This window comes from Henckelia pumila, chromosome 2 (assembly GCF_033568475.1).
Source record: "Henckelia pumila isolate YLH828 chromosome 2, ASM3356847v2, whole genome shotgun sequence".
Taxonomy (NCBI): Eukaryota; Viridiplantae; Streptophyta; class Magnoliopsida; order Lamiales; family Gesneriaceae; genus Henckelia; species Henckelia pumila.
This window is the reverse complement of record NC_133121.1, coordinates 156,495,379-156,517,684: the sequence shown is the minus strand read 5'-3', so window position 1 is coordinate 156,517,684 and position 22,306 is coordinate 156,495,379. Positions and strand designations below refer to the sequence as shown.

At 31.2% G+C, this 22,306-nt stretch overlaps 1 protein-coding gene across 2 annotated transcripts; it reads left to right on the top strand.

The window, feature by feature from the left end:
• The first annotated feature begins 3,633 nt into the window (after positions 1-3,633).
• On the top strand, positions 3,634-21,875 carry LOC140884529 (bidirectional sugar transporter SWEET17-like). 2 transcript variants are annotated; one of them, XM_073291309.1, is made up of 6 exons: positions 3,634-3,786; positions 3,884-3,920; positions 3,993-4,203; positions 4,597-4,758; positions 6,082-6,201; positions 21,588-21,875. In XM_073291309.1, the coding sequence occupies exons 1-6, from the start codon at positions 3,753-3,755 to the stop codon at positions 21,705-21,707; spliced, it is 684 nt and encodes a 227-aa protein (XP_073147410.1). In that variant the 5' UTR covers positions 3,634-3,752; the 3' UTR covers positions 21,708-21,875. The 2 variants fall into 2 exon arrangements, with proteins under 2 accessions (XP_073147410.1, XP_073147409.1); XM_073291308.1 differs by having other exon boundaries at positions 21,549-21,875.
• Positions 21,876-22,306: the final 431 nt, after the last annotated feature.

Here is a 22,306-nt window from a genome sequence, read left to right as displayed (position 1 = left end):
AGTCGGTGCCCCAACGCCTGCCCTGCATCAATAATCCTTTGAAATCAGTAGTACAAGCGCACCCGCGCTTGACGGATTGCAGAATTTTTGGAAATTTGGATTCTCTAATTTTAAAATATTGGAAGACATATTTCTAGGATCTATCTAAGTTTTTATGAAGGAGAGCTGGGGGCGACGACTGGACGGAGAGAAGAAGAACACTTGGAAATTGCATCAATCCAATGACGGAGAACACGACCTCTACCTTTGAATCGTTTCTTCTCTTCCTTGATGGATTGTTTTGAGATACTAATTTCTCATTTTTTTAGTTTTGATTCCATCATGAAATAAATTTCATCTAAAGGGACGGTGTAGCGAGAGTAGAAACCATGTTTTGAATCTTTTGTACATGACTATTTGAGTTCTTTATTTGATTTATTGGCGTTTTCTTGTTCTCGTTGCTTTTAATTGAGTGATAAGTGCAATTTATGCACTTAATTTATATATTATTTGACTTGGCTTTTTTGATGTATCGAGTGGGTTTAATGCATATTTGTTGTTGTTTTTGTGAGATGCAAGGATTGGAGTTAAAGTACCGAGAAGAAGCGGAAGAGGAAATACGGAGCAGCAACTTCATAAATTTACTGGGAATGTTTTAGACATCAAAATCCAATCTTCACCGTTCATAATGAAGTTAGGATGTTTTAAAGCTGCCGTCAAAATTTCAGCTCAATCTGATGGTTAGATTGTGAGATATGAATTTTTTGAATATTGTTGCGCACTGCAGAAACCATCTACGCGAGAATAGAAAATGGAGCAGTAGCGCATCTGCGCCTGGGCTGGACGAGAATGAAAAGATTTGAGGCGCTTATGCGTGAATATGAGAGCATATATATGCGTTAGAATTCAGCAGAAGCGCAAGAAATGAGCAGAAGCGCTAGAAAGGCATAAACCTGGGAAAAGAAGGAGAAAGATTCTGTGCCAAAATGAAGCTTCTACGCAAGATGAAGAAGGAAGCCATGCGCTTCTGCGCATCATGTCAAGAATTTGCGCCAACTGAGACACCATGACAACGCTTTTGCGGCAAATCTCAAGCATATGCGTGAATTGATAAACATGGAAACGTATCAGAGTTTTGGAAAATTTTTGAAGACGTGAATTCTGGGCTTGATCGTGGGCTTTTCAAAAGAAACATATAAAAATATTTTTGAAGAGGAAATTGAAAGGAGCAGTCGCACAAGAGAACCGCACAAATCATCCGCACACTTTGGAGAGAATTGAGAGGAGAAGAAGCTACACTCAAATAACAGAATCACACTACGCATTCAAGTAGGCTTGGGACACGGATTTGAGACGTGGGAGCGAACGACAAGGGATAATCAAATCACAAGATAGAGGAAATTCATCTGGGGACAGAGAATCAACTCTAATCTGTGATTTTTATTATCTGTCTTGATTTATTATGAGATTTTTGAATATGTCTATGCGTTTAATTATTTCATTATAAACTTATTGGTTGTTTCTAGAGATTGACGGATCTTGATTTGATTTTCATGTTTTGAATATTATTTTGTCTAATATTATTTGTTCTTATCAATTGATTTGTGTGTTCTTGATTTGATTGCCTTTCAATTTACTGGTCATAGATTGAATGTTAAATTTATTTGAAATTTGGCACTCGGGAGAGGAGATTTTGAATAGGATTATAGAAAAACACAACCTAGGATTTTTCTAGAGTTTGGGAGGCTTACAAGTTCCTTTGAGGTCATTTAAAGAAAACCATAGAACTTGATTAAATTATTTTATTTTTTGATTTCTGATAGGGATATCGAAATTAGCATTAAAATAATAAAATTTACTCGGCACTCGAGAGAGGCAGTAAATAACAATTAAGGGTTCTTGGCCTATAAATTGGAATAGATGATATAATCAATTGATATGATTTGCATAAAAGAAAATCGAGTGATATCTTGTATCTAGAACCCGTCTCATATCGTGTACCCAAAGTCATCCTTGAAATTCTGGATTCTTTCTTTTATTTTAGATTATTGAATTTTAAACTTTGATTTTCTAAACAAAGTTGAGATTATTTTAATTACAGTATTTAGTGTGAATATAAATTTTCAATCCGCATGAAAACGATACTCTACTCATCATATATTAAAACTTGACACCGTGTACTTGCGGACACAAAATTACGCAACATTGAGCAAGAGAAAGATCAAATATTTCATCGACAAATATTCTTCTGATTTTCGTGGAATTATGGTATCTTGTTCATGACGATCTAGGTATCAATATTAGCATTTCGGATCATAATTTTCTCTATTTTATTGCGTGCATTTGGTGATAGTATCAAACCTGTGTTTGAGTTTATTTTTGATATCCTCAGGTTGTTTTCTGAATAAGAACATTGTGTACCCACCATATTTGATCAGTTGAGGATTTATAGTGTGTTTGGCTGAGCTTATAAGCTAGCTCTTAAAATTTGTTTGATAAAAATTATTCCAAACAGCTTATAAGTTTTTTAAATAAGTTGTTTGACAGCTTATAAGCTGTTTTTTAAAAGTAAGAGTAATCTTAATTTTTTTTAAAAGACATTATTTTAAGATTTTATCTCTCCAAAATATCTTTGAATATTTTTATAAATCCTCATCTTATACTCCACTAAATATTAAAGATTATTATAAAAAAATTTCTAAATAACATAAATTTTCTAAATTAAAATATTATAATAGTTTTAATTTTTTAATATAGTTTTATTCTAAAACTATTTTCGTATATGTATAACTCGTTACAATATTATCGTCATAGCATTATACCTTTTTTATATATATTTTTGACAATAAAAAAATGTCATAATACGTACCAAACATATCAACATATTTAAGTTTTTTAAAATAATTTTATACAAACACTTTAACAAGTTATTTATAAAATAAGACTTAAAGAGTGTTTGACTTTAAGCTCTTTCAAACAGCTTATAAGCTGTTTTAGAGCTTTTAAGCTTATAAGCTCCTAAAACAACTTTTAAGCTCTAAGAGCTTATAAGCTATTTTTAGTACGTTGAGCCAAACAACTTCTTAAACAACCTACAAGTATTGTGGATTTCTCTTGATTTAAGATTTTTTCACGCTAAAAACTCTGTCATTATTTTTACTATTCAAGTTATTTAATATCGCTAAGTTATTTTATTGGTTTTCTTCACATAAAAAAGGAGAAAATTATTTATTTATTTATTTCGTTGCGTGATTTCCTAGAGTTAGAGTTTTATAGATTTATTACCATTTGACTTTTTCCCATGTATAGTAAACATGAGTCTCTAGACCAAATACCCAAAAAAAAAAAATTTTAATAATAATAATTGCCTTGGAAAAATTACTTGTAATGAAATAGAAACTGAAATGTAATGGAGAAAAAGTATCCCAATACAGTCACTTGATAACCAACTAGTCTACATACGTACGTACCTATAAATCATGCACTGTATTAAAATTTAATGTGTGTGTATATATATATATATACATATGAATCACATGTGAAGCATATAATATACATATATATATAAAATAAATACAATAAAACAAAAAAGTATCATCCATATATTCAAGTTCCACAGCCACTTTTAATTATTTCTTACATGTTGTTGAAAACACAACCAGCAATAGAATTTTTGTCGGTTGGGATTCAATATAAATACACAGCCAAAACTAGCAAATATCAACACACTAGATCGTTTTCTTCTCTCTTTTCTTTAGCTAATTAGGCAAAAAATGGTGGAATCACTTTTCATTCTCGGCGTCATAGGTATGTAAACAAATGACAGATCGAAAACCGGAATTCAATATCTATCTATACATATATATAACTTAATTTAATTGACAACATTAATTTGCTGCTGCAGGGAACGTAATCTCAGTTCTCATGTTTCTTTCTCCAGTGTAAGTGTTTTTATATATTTATATATAAATTTGAGTAGTTACGTAATTGGATTGATTGATTTGTTGTTACAGGAAGACATTTTGGAGAATAGTAAAGAACAGATCAACGGAGGAATTTGAGAGCCTCCCATACATTTGCACACTGCTGAATTCATCTCTTTGGACATACTACGGAATCATAAAGCCTGGAAGTTATCTTGTGGCCACCGTTAATGGTTTCGGGGTGGTGGTTGAGATCATATATCTCTTATTGTTTCTTTTATTTGCTCCTCCATTTCAAAAGGTACAGTAGGTATTCTTAATTAATTTTATATTTTTTTATTTGTTCCCATTGCCTCTCTCATCTATATATGCTATTATATGTGTTTCAAGTTTAGTTAAACACGTGATCACTATATTAATTACAAAATAATTTGTTGATTTGGGAAATCTGTACAGAAGCAATTGGAAATTTATAACCGTGCATCTGATTGCTCAGCTGCAGCGATTAGCATAAGTACTTTTAAATAAATTATAGTTTCTGGTAATTATGTAAATCAATTTGTATATTTAATTTTTTTTAATAAAGAAAACCACACCAAAATGACGTACAATAACAAATTTCGATAATACTTATTCCTTATGAACAAAATATTTATATATAATTCTTATGACGGTTAACTTTATTTGTGAACAGGGTAAAACAGCAATTTTGTGTGGGATTCTTAATGTTGGATTTTTGGCAGCTGTATTATGCGTGACATATTTGCTGTTGAATGGGGACATGAGGATTAATGCGACTGGCTACATGGCCTCTGGACTAAATATTATTATGTACGGTTCTCCTCTTGCAGGCATGGTAAGAATGTTTTTTTTTTTCTCTTTATTTATTTATTTATTTTTTTTGGTTGTGTATGTATGTATAGCGTGCCTAGGATAATAGTATAAAAAATATATATGAGATAATTGTTAAAAAAACAAAAAAAATAATAAATAAAAACAAGGAGAAGAAAGGAAAAAAAATACCCGAGATGACAATTTTTTTGGTTAAAAAAATGACTAATAGTTTGAAACCTTTAAAAATAAATGATTATGAATTTTTTCAAATTCCTAAAATATTATTTATTGTGAATGTGTGCGTCCGAGATATTCTCTTAAGAGTTCATGTTTTTATTTTTAATTTATATCATTTGAAGTTTTTAAAATTTCAGAAAATTATTTTTTATTAAAAAAATAGAAAGAGTTTCCAATCATATATCAAACATTAATTAAGAGGTCCCAGGTCATTTATATCATTAATTATATTCGAAATTTGTAATAATGGGACTAAAATAATTATTTAATTTTATTGATTTATGATTAATTATCCGAGACTCTGAGTTTAACATAAAAATAAGGAATTTTATTTTCGTTCAATTTTAGCATAACAAAGAAGAAATTTGACTTTCATGGGACAAGTACCGTTTGTAGTGAATTGTAATTATGTTTCAATTGATTGTTTGACGTAGTGAAACTTAAATTAGTCACATTCATGAGAGATTGAACATTTACGTGGGACGAAAATTTTATATAATAGTATTGGTGTGCATATTACTTACTATTTAATAAAAAATCTACACTTTATGCTAAATTATTTTCAATTGATATTAATAATATTAAAGAGTATATAGTAATAACGTATCTGCAATTTATTTATAATTATTATATCTTGTACGCTTTCAAAAAAATTTTAATTACTAAATATTTTTTTCTCTTAATTTAAACTTTTCAGTATTTAATTCACCTTCTTAGTCCCCGAAAATAACATAAAATTAACTATTATAAAAAAAATTATATGTTAAAAAAAATCATATATATACACATATCGTATGCATTAATCCGTGCTAATATATATATATATATATATATATATATATATATATATATATATATATATATCTGGGTGCAGAAAATTTGTATGCGACCAATAAAATTCGGTACCGGATTTTAGTGGTTTTTGTTTTTTTTTTTTGCACTACTAAAATCCGGTACCGGGTTTTAATGGTCGCATATGAATTTTCAGGTGATCAAATTTATATATATATATATAGGTCATGTGTGTGTCTGTATGTTTACCACCGTCTCCTGATGTGATTAATAATTGATGAAGAAATGAATATATTATATATATTAATTTTTGCAGAAGAGGGTGGTGACGAACAAAAGCGTGGAATACATGCCCTTTCTTCTCTCGTTTTTCCTTTTCTTGAATGGAGGGATTTGGACTTTTTATGCCGTTCTTGCGCAGGATTGGTTTCTTGGAGTAAGTCTTCTTTTCTTTTCTACATACAGATTAATCAAACATGATCAAAATTATATAGAAATCACTGGATATTATACACGTTATATATTTCTAGCTAGCTAGGATTAATTAAAACTACTTGATTCCTAATGATCGAAATTATGATAATAACTGACGCAAAATATAAAGAGAGAGAATACATGATAAGCATTCACCTCTCTACGTGAGTCTTATATCCATTAATTCGTCATATATATTTTTCGATTCTTATAGTATTTTGTAATCAGATATCGTGAAGAGAATTATGAGAAGTTAATAGTTGTATAAGATATATAGTGTTTGGAAGAGATTATAAGAAGCATTTTTCAGTTTTTCGTTAACAAAATTTAACAAAATTTCAAAATTTTGTTAATGTAAAGTTTAGAAGTGCTTTCTAGAAGTCCTTCCAAACTCTACCAAGTCTACTACCACCATATATATTTATTAAGTGTAAATAAAAAAGAGAATTTCTACAAAAATAATAATAATAAATTAATAATAATAATAATAATAATAATAATAACTTGTAAGTTGTAAGTTGTAACCTACAACCCTTGAGAGGAAGGTTTATTACCTGAGACAATGATCCCTTTTTAGAAAAAAAATATTTGTATTTTGACGTATCTGGTAAAATAGAATCTACCCTAAACGATTTTTAGCCAATGAAAACTAGTAAAAATGATAAATTTTAATACTTTAATTTGACCTTTTTTTTCTTCCGTTGGCTTTTATATTATTTGCTCTACGTATCAGTTGAAGCTTCGAAATATGTTTCTGAGATTAGTAACGTATCATCACTTTGTTTAAGAAATGGTGAAGTACTATCATATAAGCTCTCTTTGAAAAAGAACTTTTAAAAATATTTTTGATTGTTTTACATGTTTAAAAAACTTAAAATATGTGCTAAGACATATTTTTGTAATACGTTTTTAAAAAATAATTTTAAAAGTGTTTTTCAAGAATTGTTTTTAAAGAACAAATGATATGTGTTTTGAAAAGTGAAACAATATGAAAAACAAAACATACTACATTTTAATTATATAACATTTTTATGTTTTTGAGATAATATTTTTATAAAAAAATTTTGGACGCGATTTCATACAAAATTTCGTGTTATTAAAAATATATAAATTAAATAAATATCATAGACCAAATTATTTCCGAACACACCTTGAACCACAAAAGAGAGAGATATATTATTTTTTGTTTGTAGACAGCTGGGTAGGGTCGTAGAGGTCAGATCAGCAGTCTCCTCGAGGGCGAAAGGAGAGTCTCTAATTTGTGGCCTGTTTTCACCCATAAAAATTAAAGCCAACAAATACAAACTACCCCACAAATTTTGTCTAACAATCTTAAAGCACTTAAATTTGCTAGTTAATTGAGAGCTACACATGAGATTGTAAAATTGTATGGGAAGGGCTTCTCTTTGTGGCCTATTTTCACCCATAAAAATTAAAGCCATCAACCCCACAAGGTTTGTCTAGCTAAGAGACTTTAAAGTTTAAACCATTTGATTACTAGTTGAGAGTTTGGTCGCTATAACAAGAGATTGTAATGTTTTATATATAGGAATTAGGTGACATGATAGGAAGGCGAAGAAAAATTAAGAATATATATACGAAGGAGATATCTGAACGTCATATCTATATCACTAATTAATCAAGACAATTAAGAATATATATATATATATACGAAGGAGATACCTGACCGTCATATCTCTATCACTAATTAATCAAGACAATTAAGAATATATATACGAAGGAGATACCTGACTGTATCATTAATTAATCAAGGAATGTATATATATGACCAGCATCGTACTAGCAACGAATAAAACGTTGAAACCATAAATTAACCATTGTGCCTTTTTTTTTGGGTTGTTTAATTAGGAGCCAATTATTTTGTTATTGATTGATGGTGACGATTGGGACCCCGATATATCAAACTTATAATCAACATTACGATTTATGTTTTATAAGATCAACTTATCGTCGATGATGTGTAGCTCGTCTGACACCAAGATCCCAAGTACGAGACGAAATCTCGGGTTCAGAACTCAATTATAACAAAAATTACCTGTTCAATCTTTAAAAAAAAACCCAACTTATCATTCACTCTAATTAAACTTACTGATCATCATTGAATTATAAAAATCTCATGCGGTAGTTAAATGTGGACATCACATGATGTGACGCTATGATATACCGTCTTGTCACTAGTAGAATTTCTTTGACTCATATATTATGTGAAGTAATTGCTAGATAAGTACAGAACTAGACGTACATGAAGTAAAAAGTGAAGTAAAAAGCTAACTTTTAATTTTTACATCGCTTAGAAACTAAAGTCTTATCTTAGAAAAAAAAAATCCAAAGTCTTTGTTCAGTCCAGAAACCAAAATCGATTCGAAATTGTACCGATATCAAAGTAAATAAAAAACATATTTTCCTTCGCCAAATTTGTCATGTAATGAATTAATTGATACTTCGCAGTTTACACGATTGCCCAAGTAATATAGATATAAAATGTTACATTTTTTGAATCATGACAAAGTAAAATACGAAATTTTAATTTAAGGAAGCAATTTCTACGAACGACTTTACAGATTTCTGAATTCTGGCAAAGTTATAGAAAATATTTTACTGTCAGACAATTTTAATTAAACGAAATAATTGTTTATTACCACCGTGTTAGTTAGATAAATTAGTTAAGTAAAAAATACTTTTGACTTCACCAAAATGAAATAAATATACAATTGTACCACAATATCAACAACAGAAAATACATATAAATATATATATATATATACATATAAATATATATATATATATATATATACGTATATTACGATGTGATTTTCAAGGAGTTGTGATCTTCCTAGTCCTTGTCATTATAGTGTTCCAAGTAGTTTTAATAAATACACGTGTGGTGGATGTCTAAGGACCTACTGTGTTGTTTACTCTAAAAAAATAATATAAAAATTATTGAATTATTATAAATCCAAATTATAAATTCAAAAATAATGTTTAAATATACTAATTATAAGTAATTATGATTTTCTTTCCGTATATCTTGTTTGAGAGGTATTTTCTTCGTTAGTTTATAGTATATATGAAAAGTTTCAAAATATTTAGAAGGGTTGGGAGAATATTTGCTAAAATCAATAAAGTAAACAAAGGTTTTTTTTTTTTTTTTTTTTTTTTTTTTTTTTTTGTGTCATAGCTCTTAGTTTCTGGTGCCCCAAAGTTTTAAAATTTTACAAATGTTTCGTCATATAAAATTCGTGGGTCGCTTGCATGGATCTTAACACAATAAATAAAGTAGAAGCTTGAAATCAAATTACGTCTCAAGTTTCTCATACATCGAGAAGATGACTCCAACTATTAGGCACCTTTGGTTTGAGTGATAGGATAAGTAATCCATAGATAAGTAATTTAATGTAAATTAAAAATAAGAAAGAAAACATAGTTAATACATTATTTGATTTGATGGATAGATTATAATTTATTTGATTTAATTGATATAAAATTATCAATTAATAAATAGATAAATAATATGACGAAAATAAGACGAAATTGATTGGGATAAGTTATACATAGATTAATAATACATCAAACCAAACAATGTCTTACAATATTTACACAGTGATAGCTCCTCACTATTATATACTAGTAATGTGTGTACATAAATAATTTAATGTCTAATTAAAATTATAATAAATATGAAATTTTAATTTTTTGCAAATAATATGTCGATATTAAAAAATACAATGAAATTGATTGGAATGAATCCTTAATTTTAGCAAGACATAAATAGTGGGTAATGAAATTGATTTGAATGAATCTTTAATTTTAGCAAGACATAAATAGTGGGTAATGAAATTGATTGGAATGAATTCTTAATTTTAGCAAGACATAAATAGTAGGTAATGAGGTGGTTTTTGATAGTAGGAGTGAGAAATGTAACTACATTTTTACCCAATACTCTATGTGAAGTACAATGCATGTTTGGGGGTTAAGTTTATAAATTTATGTTGGTGTCATCAAACACACCAAAAGTAGTTTTTAAATGGGTCTCAACTTTTATAAAATAGTATAGATAACACGAACCTTTTATTCTTCTCCTTTTGCTTTTGTTGCACCAGTCTGTTGGGTTTATAATTGGAATCTTTATTTCTAAAGCAGTAAGACGGGCTAACTCATTGTGGGATGGATCGGCCCACCAAAAACTCACCGTCTAGCGGGTCAAGGTCTTGCCGGCTCACTATCTTGATGGGTTGGAAATCCTCAACTCAACCCAACTCGAGGTGGATTGCGAGTTAAGCTGACCGACCCGTGGGTTGAGTCACTAAAAATAAAAATAAAAATCATTATAATTAATTATAAATTTAATTTCATAAATAAATATTAATAAAAAAATATTAAAAAATTTTTAATTATTGATTTCACACGTGTAAATTATATATAAATTAAAGTAATTAATACATAAAAAATTTACAACATTCATTAAAAATAATACATATATCATCATAAAGTAAAATAAATATTAATTTTTTTTTTCTCTAGGCCCTCTTAGTACCGCGACTAGCATGGGTCGGCCCGCATAGGCATGCCTTTGGTTGGGTTGATTGTGTGACAGGCCGACCCAACGAACCTAACCTAAATTGACTGCTCTAATTAAAAAAAGGGTTGACCCCAAAGGGGACCCCATTCCACATGAGTCAGAGTCCCATTGGCTCACACGGGGTTAAATCGAGGGATGTGCACGAGTGGCAGAGACCTAAGGGAGGGAGCAACATGGCCAACCCCCAGAGCATACCCCACAATATTTCAGCAGAGAATATGCGTCACACGAGGATCGAACCCGCAATGCTGAATAATCTTTCCACGTCACCTTAAGTCTTACCAACTCGCCTATGTTTCTTTGAGCAATTGACGGCTCTAATTATTCCTATACTAAGCTGCAATAAAAGGATAGCACATATTTTACGTTGAGTTGATGAGACGGCGGAGGCCGATGGTTAGAGAGAGGCGAGGAGAGTGGAGATTAATGACTCGTTATGTAGGACTTGGATAGGTCGATGCTACCCATGTCGGGCCTTGATTGGCCCAAGGCATGTGGGCCCCACACAAATCATGTGGGACCCACATCATTTGGGCCAATCAAGGCCTGACATGCTGCACACGCATCGAATTTTCCGTAGGACTTGGGCTTAGAAGTCCCTTTTATATTTAGTCTTGATGGACTTTTCAAATCCCGTGGAAACTAACTAGTTAACATGAAAGGCTTCGATAGGACCATCCTTTGGCCCATCATTATAGTCTAGTTGTAATTCTAATTTGCGATGAAGATCACCGATGTGATAAATTAAAGTAGCCTCTTATTATGACATATTGTGTGGGTACCTCGGGTGCTAATCTCATATTCTTAACATAATTAATATCAATCTGATATTAATCAACATGAATTAAAACAAATCAATCTGATCAATTAATCACAAAAATAAACCATAGATTTTAATTTTTTATTTTTTAATACCAAGTGCCTCGCTCGAGCGCCCCCTAGGCACGCTCGAGCGAGCGCTACTCGGGCCAAGGTCAAAAGGGCCTCGCTCGAGCTGCTGAATACCGCGATCGAGCGAGAGCTGATCGTGCAAAAAATGCTCGATCTGCTTTTTGCTGTCAGTTGGTAAATTATGATGTTCTTTCAACATGTAAACATCTCCAATCAATTCTTGAGGGATCTAAACATCTTAGTTCAAGATAAAACATAAAACTCAACATGTTCTTCCAACGTAATATTCAAAAGATTGCTACATAAGTTCAAGTCTAATAACAACTAGATACAGTATGAACTTTCATTCTAACAAAATTTTGACAGCAATCTATTTTTTAACCCGAGTCACCATTTCTAATCTTTCAATCTCGAGCTATCCATGTCAAGTTTGACCAGCTTCTGCCCAACCTGATGCAATGCACACATACAAACAAAGCAACAGCCGGATAACTCCGGTGAGAATAAATCTCAGTATGAACGACATGCATATACATAATTTAAGCATAATTATTCTATATGCCATAATAATCTTAATTCACAAACATGTAAGAACATGTAAATCATCATAGCATATTCAATTCTTAATTCTTAAAGTATAGCTGTTCATCTACAACAATCTAACATACTAATCATATAAACACATTCACATCTTGAATGGAATACAATAACTTGCTAGCATATATAAACGTATATTTTAAACCATAGAAATCTCTAGGTTAATGCATAAATGCAATGCATGTTTCAAGGAATAGACTATCAAATCTGATAACAATAAATCTTAGTTTTTGGGATCCCGGGAAAATAAAATATTTAACAGAAAACCGACTCTCCCAATCGAGGTGGCGTCAAATATCTAAATTTACCTGACTTTGGTGCAACTATAGTAAGTCTTCTAGCTCTGGAAGTAAATCTACAATCCATGCCACTCAACTATAACTCTCCAAACGGCATTCCGCAATCTAGTCCAATCAGCCCTATATGCTTTTCAAGGTAGGATTCAAGATGAATGCAACATAATCTTGATGCATTAAATCATACAAATACTGTAAAACATATTGAACACATAATTCACATAATCATTCAAAGCAATAATGATAGTTAAATCATACAAGAGCATATAAATATTTAAGTATGTGATTTTATGAAACTCGATAATCAAAATCAATCTCGAGTTATTCTTTCCATCATATCTAATGTCTATCCATACCTTTCAATCTCAATTCTGAAGTACTCGAACCTTGCAAAGCTTTACTCAAACTTGACTAAATCTGCTTCTTCCAACTCTTACTCGTTGAAGGTTTTCTTGATTCAACTTCAAACACTTCAAATCATTCGAACTCGAACTCATCGATCCGAATTCGATATCTTCAATTCAAATCTGAAACGAAATGTTTATAACTCAATATCATCATCTCATCATTCATCTCAATGCATCAAGTTACAACAATTACAATTCTTATTCGATTAACCGAAATTCAAAACGACGACGTAACGGTTCGAAATCGATAATTTCAAAAGCATAATCATCAATATTATCACCATTTAAACACCATATCATCACCAATTCATCAGCATATACACGTGAATAGCAGCCCCAAAAATTCAGATTTCTCAAAATTCTTCAAAAATTCGAAAACATGTTCAAACGACGATCTTTTTTCGATCCGTCTCAGATATGCTATCGTCGTATATACTAGAACACATTTATACAATAAAATTTTAATTCTAACAACATTTTAAAATTCATACATGGTAAAAATTTTTAAAACTTACGTCAAAACGTAGCACTCAAAGCCGTGATCGCAAATATACGATCAATCGGAAATTCTACCGGGCGAATCAACATTAATCGGAATTGGAATATTGAAATCATCTTTTCTTCTTCTTCCACCCTAACACTCGACTTCTTCTGCTGAAAATTCTGTAGATGTACATGCAATCTTATATATGTATCACACGTGTGTAGCATCCCACTTGAAAGCATAAATTGCATTTTGGTCCCTCAACTTTTGGAAAATTGCAATTCAATCCCTGATCAAGTTTCACCTTTAAATTAAATCCTTTTGATATCCCAACTCATAATTTAAATCTTAAATCTCATAAATATTAAATTCAAATAATTTTATCTTTTAATTTAAGAATTTCGTATATTAAAATTTTAAAATCCAAAAATTCTCAAATTAAATATTTTCAACCCGAAAAATAAATCTCTAACTCCATAAATTCTCAAATTAATATTTTTTCATATTCGGAATTTAAATCTCAAATTTCGTAATTAATAACTAAATATTTTCGAGCCTTACATATTGTCTAACTTTTTACCCATTGAATCTAAATATGATTGAAACGACTCCGACTTCTAAATAATAAATTTTTTTAATAATAAACTAAGAAAATTTAATACATATAATAATACATATATTCTCATAAATATATGTATAAATACTTGAAATGAACATTTAATAAAAAATTTGACAAATAATTTTAACTAGCATAAAAAATATCTTGTAACTGAATAACACTTAAATAAATCCCAACATTTTCAGTTTGAAATAAATAATATCAAATAATTTTTCATGCATGCATAATAAAATAAAAATGTTGTTTCAAACCCCATAAAAATATAAATATCCGAAAAACTAATTTTAAAACTGTCAATATCCCAAAAAACATGAATACTCAGAACTGGTCACGGGTGTCAACTGCATGGAAGCTCATAGGCCCTCACCGTCGGTCGAAGCAATCGTCTCACCAAAATCATCATACTCACCTGCACCATATAAGCATAGTGAGCCTAGAGATCCAACATGTTTTATCTCATAATAACAAGATTTAAAAATCACACAAAAGCACATAATCATACTAATACATATATTTAACATGAATATGCATGCATGCTCTTAAAATAATGCATCATAATAAAATCTCCCATGCCATAACTTTCATCTTAAATAATATTTATGTGCTATATCATATAATACATAACATAATTTGAGCATGTCATAATCATAAAGAACTGAGTAGGTTATATCCATGAGTGTGGCTCGTAATCATAAGCGACTGATAAGTCTAAGAACCATCATATGTGACGGTGAATAAATTCACCTCTATGCCGGTAGTAGAACTACCTCCGTGCCACCGGTAAAACCATCTCTATGCCGGTAGTAAAACTGCCTCTGTGCTGGTGGTAAACTACCTCTGTGCTGCCACATCACTTAAATTTCATAAAACATTTTTCATGCTCAAACATTAACATATAATTCATCATAAAATTATTTTATGTATGCATGCATTTAAAATATTTCTGTAATATATATTTAATTCATTTTCATAATATTTATACTTGTACATAAAATAAGGATAATGCATAAAATAAATTAAATATATATTTCGGACTCAACAATTTTTTTCATGGGATTCTCCAGACTGCTGATCCCCTGGACTTAAGCCCATAATTCTTAAGATTGACCCATTAACTTAACTAAAGCCCAAATTTCATAATTACATCCAAATAATATACTTAAATATAATTGAGCCCAAATAAAATATTTAAGCTCAATAAATAGCCCAATCTCATTATTAATCACTGACAGACCCAAAAATTCACAGAATGACCCAAATAATCACAGAATGGCTCAATAACCAAAAGCCTAGCCCATTAAACCCAGCCCATGAAACTCTGGCCCAATAATTTTCATGGGCCCTAGACCCAATAAAATTATTGGACTCACTTATTTAAATAATTATTCAAGCCTAAAATATAAAAATTAATAGCCCAAATAATTTTTAATACTCTATCTTAGCCCATTAAAATAACTTAGACTAATAATTAGCTTAAATTAAAAATACCCTAGTCCAACTAACACAACCCGGGCCCGGACAGGGACCAAAATAACTTGACCCACCCTATTTTAGACCCGACCCGGACAGCCCAGCCCACTTAGACCCTTAGCCCGACAGTACGTACGTGAATTGCACAATTGTGCAAATTATCGGGCGTGCAACAGCTCTAGCGAACTACGATTGGGCGGTTCCAACGAGCCATGCCTCGACTAGAATCGATCCCTACACAGCCCTAGCGAACTACGTTTTCGGGAATCCCGAAACTACAGACCCGCAAAGACCCATAGCTTGTTTCTGATCGGCTTTCTCTTTCCTAGATTCTAGCCTCGCCTTGGTTCGATCCTAAGGACTATAACAGACCCTCACACCTGCTCCTAGACGTAGGTCAACCAGCTGGACGCCCCCATGGCATGAAAAACGTGAGAACATGTCATACAAGCATAGAAAATATGAGTCTCTCAATAAATAAACCAAGATATCATATGAACTCACAAAGATCAGCACATAACATAATGGATTTGACATAAAAACGTGTACATAGCTTATAACGCGTGTACGGTGCTCCGGGATGAACGGATCTTCAAAACTTGCTTAAAAACTCTCAAAGATTCGGCTATGGGCTAGTTTTCAGATGAAGGAGAAGCTGATAGAGGCGGTTAGGGGCTTAGGACGTGGGTTAGGGTAGTATTTAGGGTATATAATTTATTATAATTATACTAGTTAGTCTAATTAATTAATATACAATAAAAACATAATTTAAAACTCCTAATTTAAATATTAATATGATGTTAACTCACTAATACCAAAATAATAATTTAAGGATTTTTTAAAAGCCCCTAAAAGTAAATAAAAAGGCTTAATTAAATGGAATACTATATATATATACTTACTAATACTATAATTTTCATGAAATAATACCTTAAAATAATATTTTAAGGCTTATAAAAATCTCATAAAATATTTTGGATGAAAAACCAACACCTCGTTCGTCCACGGTCCCGTCTACGCGATCAAATAAAACATTTAATTTCAAAAATCCAAAGATTTCATAATTGCGGGTTAAATGCTAAAATAAACTTTAAATCATACACATATTTCACATAATATCACATAAAATAATTTAACCCAAATTCCTAAATTTTGAATAAATTATTTTCCTAATTATGCATGCGGATTTACGTATGAAAAATTACGGGTGCTACAATGACAACTACTAATTTTGGAACACTTCCATGCTATTTTAGAATTCGTACTCTCTCTTGAAATTTCAGAAAATGAAAACTGCTCATAAAATCTTTTATAAGCTAAAACATTCGATCCTATCAAACTCATCTCTCCAAATTCAACTCTTTGAATTCGATTATCTCAACGAGAATACTAACATAAATAATTAAGTGATATTTAATAATCAGGGTTACATCTACATGTTTTACAACTCTTTGTAATTCAAAAAATCGCGTTTTATGTAGGTTTGCCATAATTAGCATTATTCTATATATACATCATATTTTTTATCAAAAAATGTAATAACTACTTCTGAATCAACCCATCGAATCATGATAAGAACTCCTAGTAGCGTCGCCCCATTGTTCACTAGATATCACTTATAATGCTTGAAATTAACAAACATATTATGTGTAGCATACAATAACGTCCCTTCATCACATATATCTCGATCGAATATAAATCTTTGGTATATTGAGGGTTGTATATAAATTCGGTAACAATTTGAAGCATCTTTTAAAATTCATAGAGGCATTAAATGTGCAATTAGAAAACCTTTCCCCTCATTAGATCATATAAGATAGGCTAGTGGTGAATTATTCACTACAATGTACTGGATCTTACATGTGTCGTAAGCTCACCCAATCTCGCCATATAAAGACCCTCACGGAGTCAGTAAACAAGTCAAAGTGCAGCCTGCTAGTATATGAAGAATAAGTGTTGTCTCATTTAATAGGACTAATGGTATATAACCATAACTATATATATATTGACTAGATAAATGATAACCACATAGAAAGTCCAAGTGAAGATAGTTCGATGAACTCATCACATGATCATCACCCAAATTCTAGTCATAAGCTCAAGTGACTTTTATCCTCATTTTAGACGGTCCAATCAACTATGAACATGTTTAGAATATAAAATATTAATTAAAAGATATTTTTCATGATCCTGTAGTATATTCAATATTTTTATCCAAGTAGCATGCATGGATAAACATATAAGACTTTGCGGGTTATATTATTTAATTTGTGGGTATCATTTTTCTATTATGGCTGGTATGTGGGTTCTATCATTTAATTTGTTGATGTATCTTGAATTTCTTTGAGTTCTATCATCTTACCTTTTTTAACTAATATAAATTTCTTGTCCAAGAACGTGATATATCTAAAGAAAATCACCTTTGTCTTTTGTGATAATATAAATAATATCCAATAATTTTCTTTGGATATCCCATAAAGTATCAAAGATTGGATCTATCATAAAATTTTTCTTCTATTGTCTGCTTCACATGCGCATGACACTTCAGTAGACATCTATGTTCGGAAGATCCGATCCTAGTTCTGATCGTCCGAACATGTTATGTGTATATGCAGTATTGACACCTCATTGATCTGACTGGTCGTGACTAATGGATTGTCCTATCTTAGTTCGGAACGTATGATCTCGTTCGGTGCTTCCGAATTCATCTTTGGTCAGTTAGAACTATCACCCTTTTGGTTCCTAACTATTTAATAAATTTATTTTCTTAAGTAATGACTCCTTAATCATGTTTTAATAATTAGAACGTGAAATGGAATTGGGGTCACTATGTAGCGACCCGTCATTGATCACCTACTAATAAAAAATTAAGCACGCAATTAAATTAAAAATAGATAAACATAATAAGAGTAGAACTGTAGAAACATATTAAAAACCAATCAGGCATTGTACAACCAGAACAATAATTGAAAAACCAGATCGAATAAAATAAATACCATAAATAAACTTAAACTAAAGCATTGATAACCTCCGCTCCCATGCCCTGGTCACCGACCGAACACTGATTTATCTCTTTGTCAACTTGCAAACTGCTCGTCGAATGAAGTGTCCATGTTAAAAGCAGGGGTGTGAACGCTAACGCTGAGTACGTAATGAGATACAGTTTCATGCAATGCATGCAACATGAAATATGAATGATCTGGTAAACATGGATTAAACTATTGAATATCATGCTAATAACTAAGGCGTCACTAGTATGCACACGCTGGCCCCAAGAATAGAGTAGGTGACATGCACACTAACTCCGATCTAGGACTATCAACATCCTGGGTAACCGCACACGCTATCCTGTCGATACAGTTGGTATCACAGGCACCCAATCACAAGGAAAAGTATGTCTGAGTGACCCTAAACACAACTAGCTATCTCCAAAATATAACAGGCTCAACATGGTATGGAAATGCTTCATACATGAACATAAACTATATATACATTCATAACATGACATGTAATAATGCAATAGATAACAATGTAGTACATAAACATGCACACTCAACTGACTATCTCAGTTTGTAATTACATACCTCAACTCCCTGGTCTAACAGTACAAGAGTAAATTCAAATCCTACAAGTCGAGTGAATACCATATCACTATAACTTATCTAAAACTCTTAACTAATATAATAACTAATCCAAATAACTACTATAGATCCAGACTTATACATGCGTCTGTTGTCAGTCCGCTGATATCGAAGGCCAAAAGTTAGGCAACACCATGCTACGAATTCAGTAGCACATAGCTAATTCCTGACTCTCGATGATATGACTCAAAACACTCAATATAGACTAAATATATATTAAATTTCTCTCAATTTGTACCAAATTATGAGGTTTGGATACCTATTTATAGGCCAAGGATCGGAAGCTCCGATTTGGGAATGATTTTCTCGTGTAAACAAAATTTGGAAACTCATGGTGCAGAAGAGTTCGGAAGCACAAAATTGAGTTCGGAAGGTCGGATCTGTCACTTGTCCAACCTACCATGACAGATGTTGCTAAGTTCGGAATATCCAAACAGATTCGGATGGTCCACTTATTTAGCTCCTTCTGAACCAGTTCGGCTCTTTTCGATCTGTTCAGGCCCTTGAGACTCCCCAAACTATTTTCGGGCTTTTTGGAGTGATTTTCAACTTAATGTTTTTCCAAGTAATGACCCCTTAATCATGTAATCACTTTTAAAGTTTTTTTTTCATTTTCATCACGTAAAAGGGAACTCCGGTCACTTCACACTATTATTAGCAGTTGTGTTGTCTCTTGAAATTTCATAAAATGTAACTTAGTACCGAGCGCTCGTCAGTTTACCAAAAGCTATAACTTGTGGTAATGGCACAATTCAAATATTTTAAACTACACAGCAGCACAAGCGCCAATGTTCGATCTCTCTAGCCAACAGGGATAATTATTGCACCCCTACAATCTCTCTCTTAATAATTGCACTCCTTGCAATCAATGAGAATCGAACACATGACCTTGGTTCTGATACCAATTGTAAGATCGAGAGCTTTTCGTTTTACCAAAATATATAACTGGTGGTAATTGTGTAACTCAAATATTTTTAACCGCACAACAGTCCAAGCACCATGGTTCGATCGCTTCACCCAGCAGAAATTATTGCACCCCAACATGTAAACTACTCATATATTATTTTATAAGCCTAAAATATTATATCATATGAAACTTCTAGCTCCAAAATTAAACTCGAATTCGATTATCTCAACAGGAATAGAAGACCAAATACTTGTTTGACCTTTGATGGTTCAGAGATCCATCCATCTATTGGTTCACAACCCTTTATGATTTAGTCATCGTCATTTACATGATATCACCCTAATTAACCTCATTATACCCTTAAACACATCAACCATAATCATTTAAGAATTAATTTTGATTGATCTCATCGAATCATGACAATAACATTTAGTAGCATAACCTCATGATTCCATAGTTATCACCGTTAGGGTCTACAAGTATAACTCAAGTGTGGTTAGCATATAGTGAGTTTCATATCATGACATATATCGAGGGTTTTTATATAAATTTAATAATTATGTGATGTAACATCTGGTATTTATAGTGACATTGCGTTTATAAAAGGAAACTCATTTTTCCTAAGAAACTCCTTTTCCCTAAAGTACTCCTTACAACTTTGTCCAGAAATTCTATGAAATAGTGATCTCATTAGAATACATGTGATATCCATGCTCGTAGGTAAGCAGTGAATATCTGACTACAATATACTAGCACCTACATGTGTCATAAACCATAGTCTATCTTTCCATTCGATGACTCTCATAGAGTAATAAATGATTCAAAGTGTAGCACTAGCGTGTAGAAGCTCAGTTGTGTCTTAGGCCACAAGGACTAATGATGTATAACTATAATAATAAACATATCCACTAAATAAATGGTAATCACTTGAAAAACCCGAGCGAGGTTACTTTGATGAACTCATCATATGAGGATACACATATGAGGATACATAAGCATGTTTGAACATATTTATGTCATTGTCAATGAAACATGGTACACAATATCGCATATACTATTCTCGTGCTAGAACGATTTTTATCCTCTTTTTAGACTGCTGAATAGAATAGGTGTGCGTATAGAATATACAATAACTAAAAGAGGCGTTTCATGACATCTATCATATGTACATCATCATCTTTCAACTACTACAATATATTTGAGATATTTATCTATGCAGCATGTATGAGTTGATAGATAAATCTTTTTTGGTCTAATATTTTTAAAATAAAAAATATCATGTTTGACTTTATATATGTAACATTTTCTACATATATGTGATGTATTTTTCCTCTATAATTCGAAAGTATTTAAAATTTCTAATTATTAAACCCATTTGATCGAATGAAATGAATTAGGTACCAAATGTGATTGGATTTTTCCTTGGAGCCTTGCAGTTGGTGCTCTATGCAATTTACAAGAATCCAAGACCATCAAAAGATAAAGGATGGCTTACACAGCGCCTGCTTCCAACTAAGTCAGATGAAGCCAACCACAATATTACTGTTGAGCCATAAAGAAACGAAACGCCTACATTCTTCAAATTTTGATTTTATATTAAGAACGAAAAAAAAAGTGTGAAATAAGAATGAAATATTTAATCTATTTTGTTTTGTATTTTATTATGTTATGTTGTATGTATATATTTTCTAAGATGACTTAGTTATTGGAGTTTGAACATTGTTGAAAACATGAATTCTTTGTAAGAATCATGTGTTGAAATTTGGATTCGATTTCAATTTATGGACAGATCACGCTAGCTAGCTAGTGATAGAACTAAAAGTTTAATCATGTTTTTGTGGCAAATGTAAAATGATAGAACTAAAAGTTTAACCATGTTTTTTGTGGAAAATGTGACATTTAGAATAGGGTCGAATATTATTTTTCTGGGATAAAACCCAAATACGTCATCAAAGTTTCCTAACTTTCTCAAAAATATACTAACACTTTATTCGTTTCTAATTATGTCCCTTATTTAAAAAATAGTTTTTTTAATATGTCCCCCAAACTAAAAATTGCCTATAATACCCTTATTCTAACAATTATAATTAATATTTCCTCTGGGCTAAAAAATGGTATCAAAGCCTAGGTAATTATTCAGACTTTATATTATTCA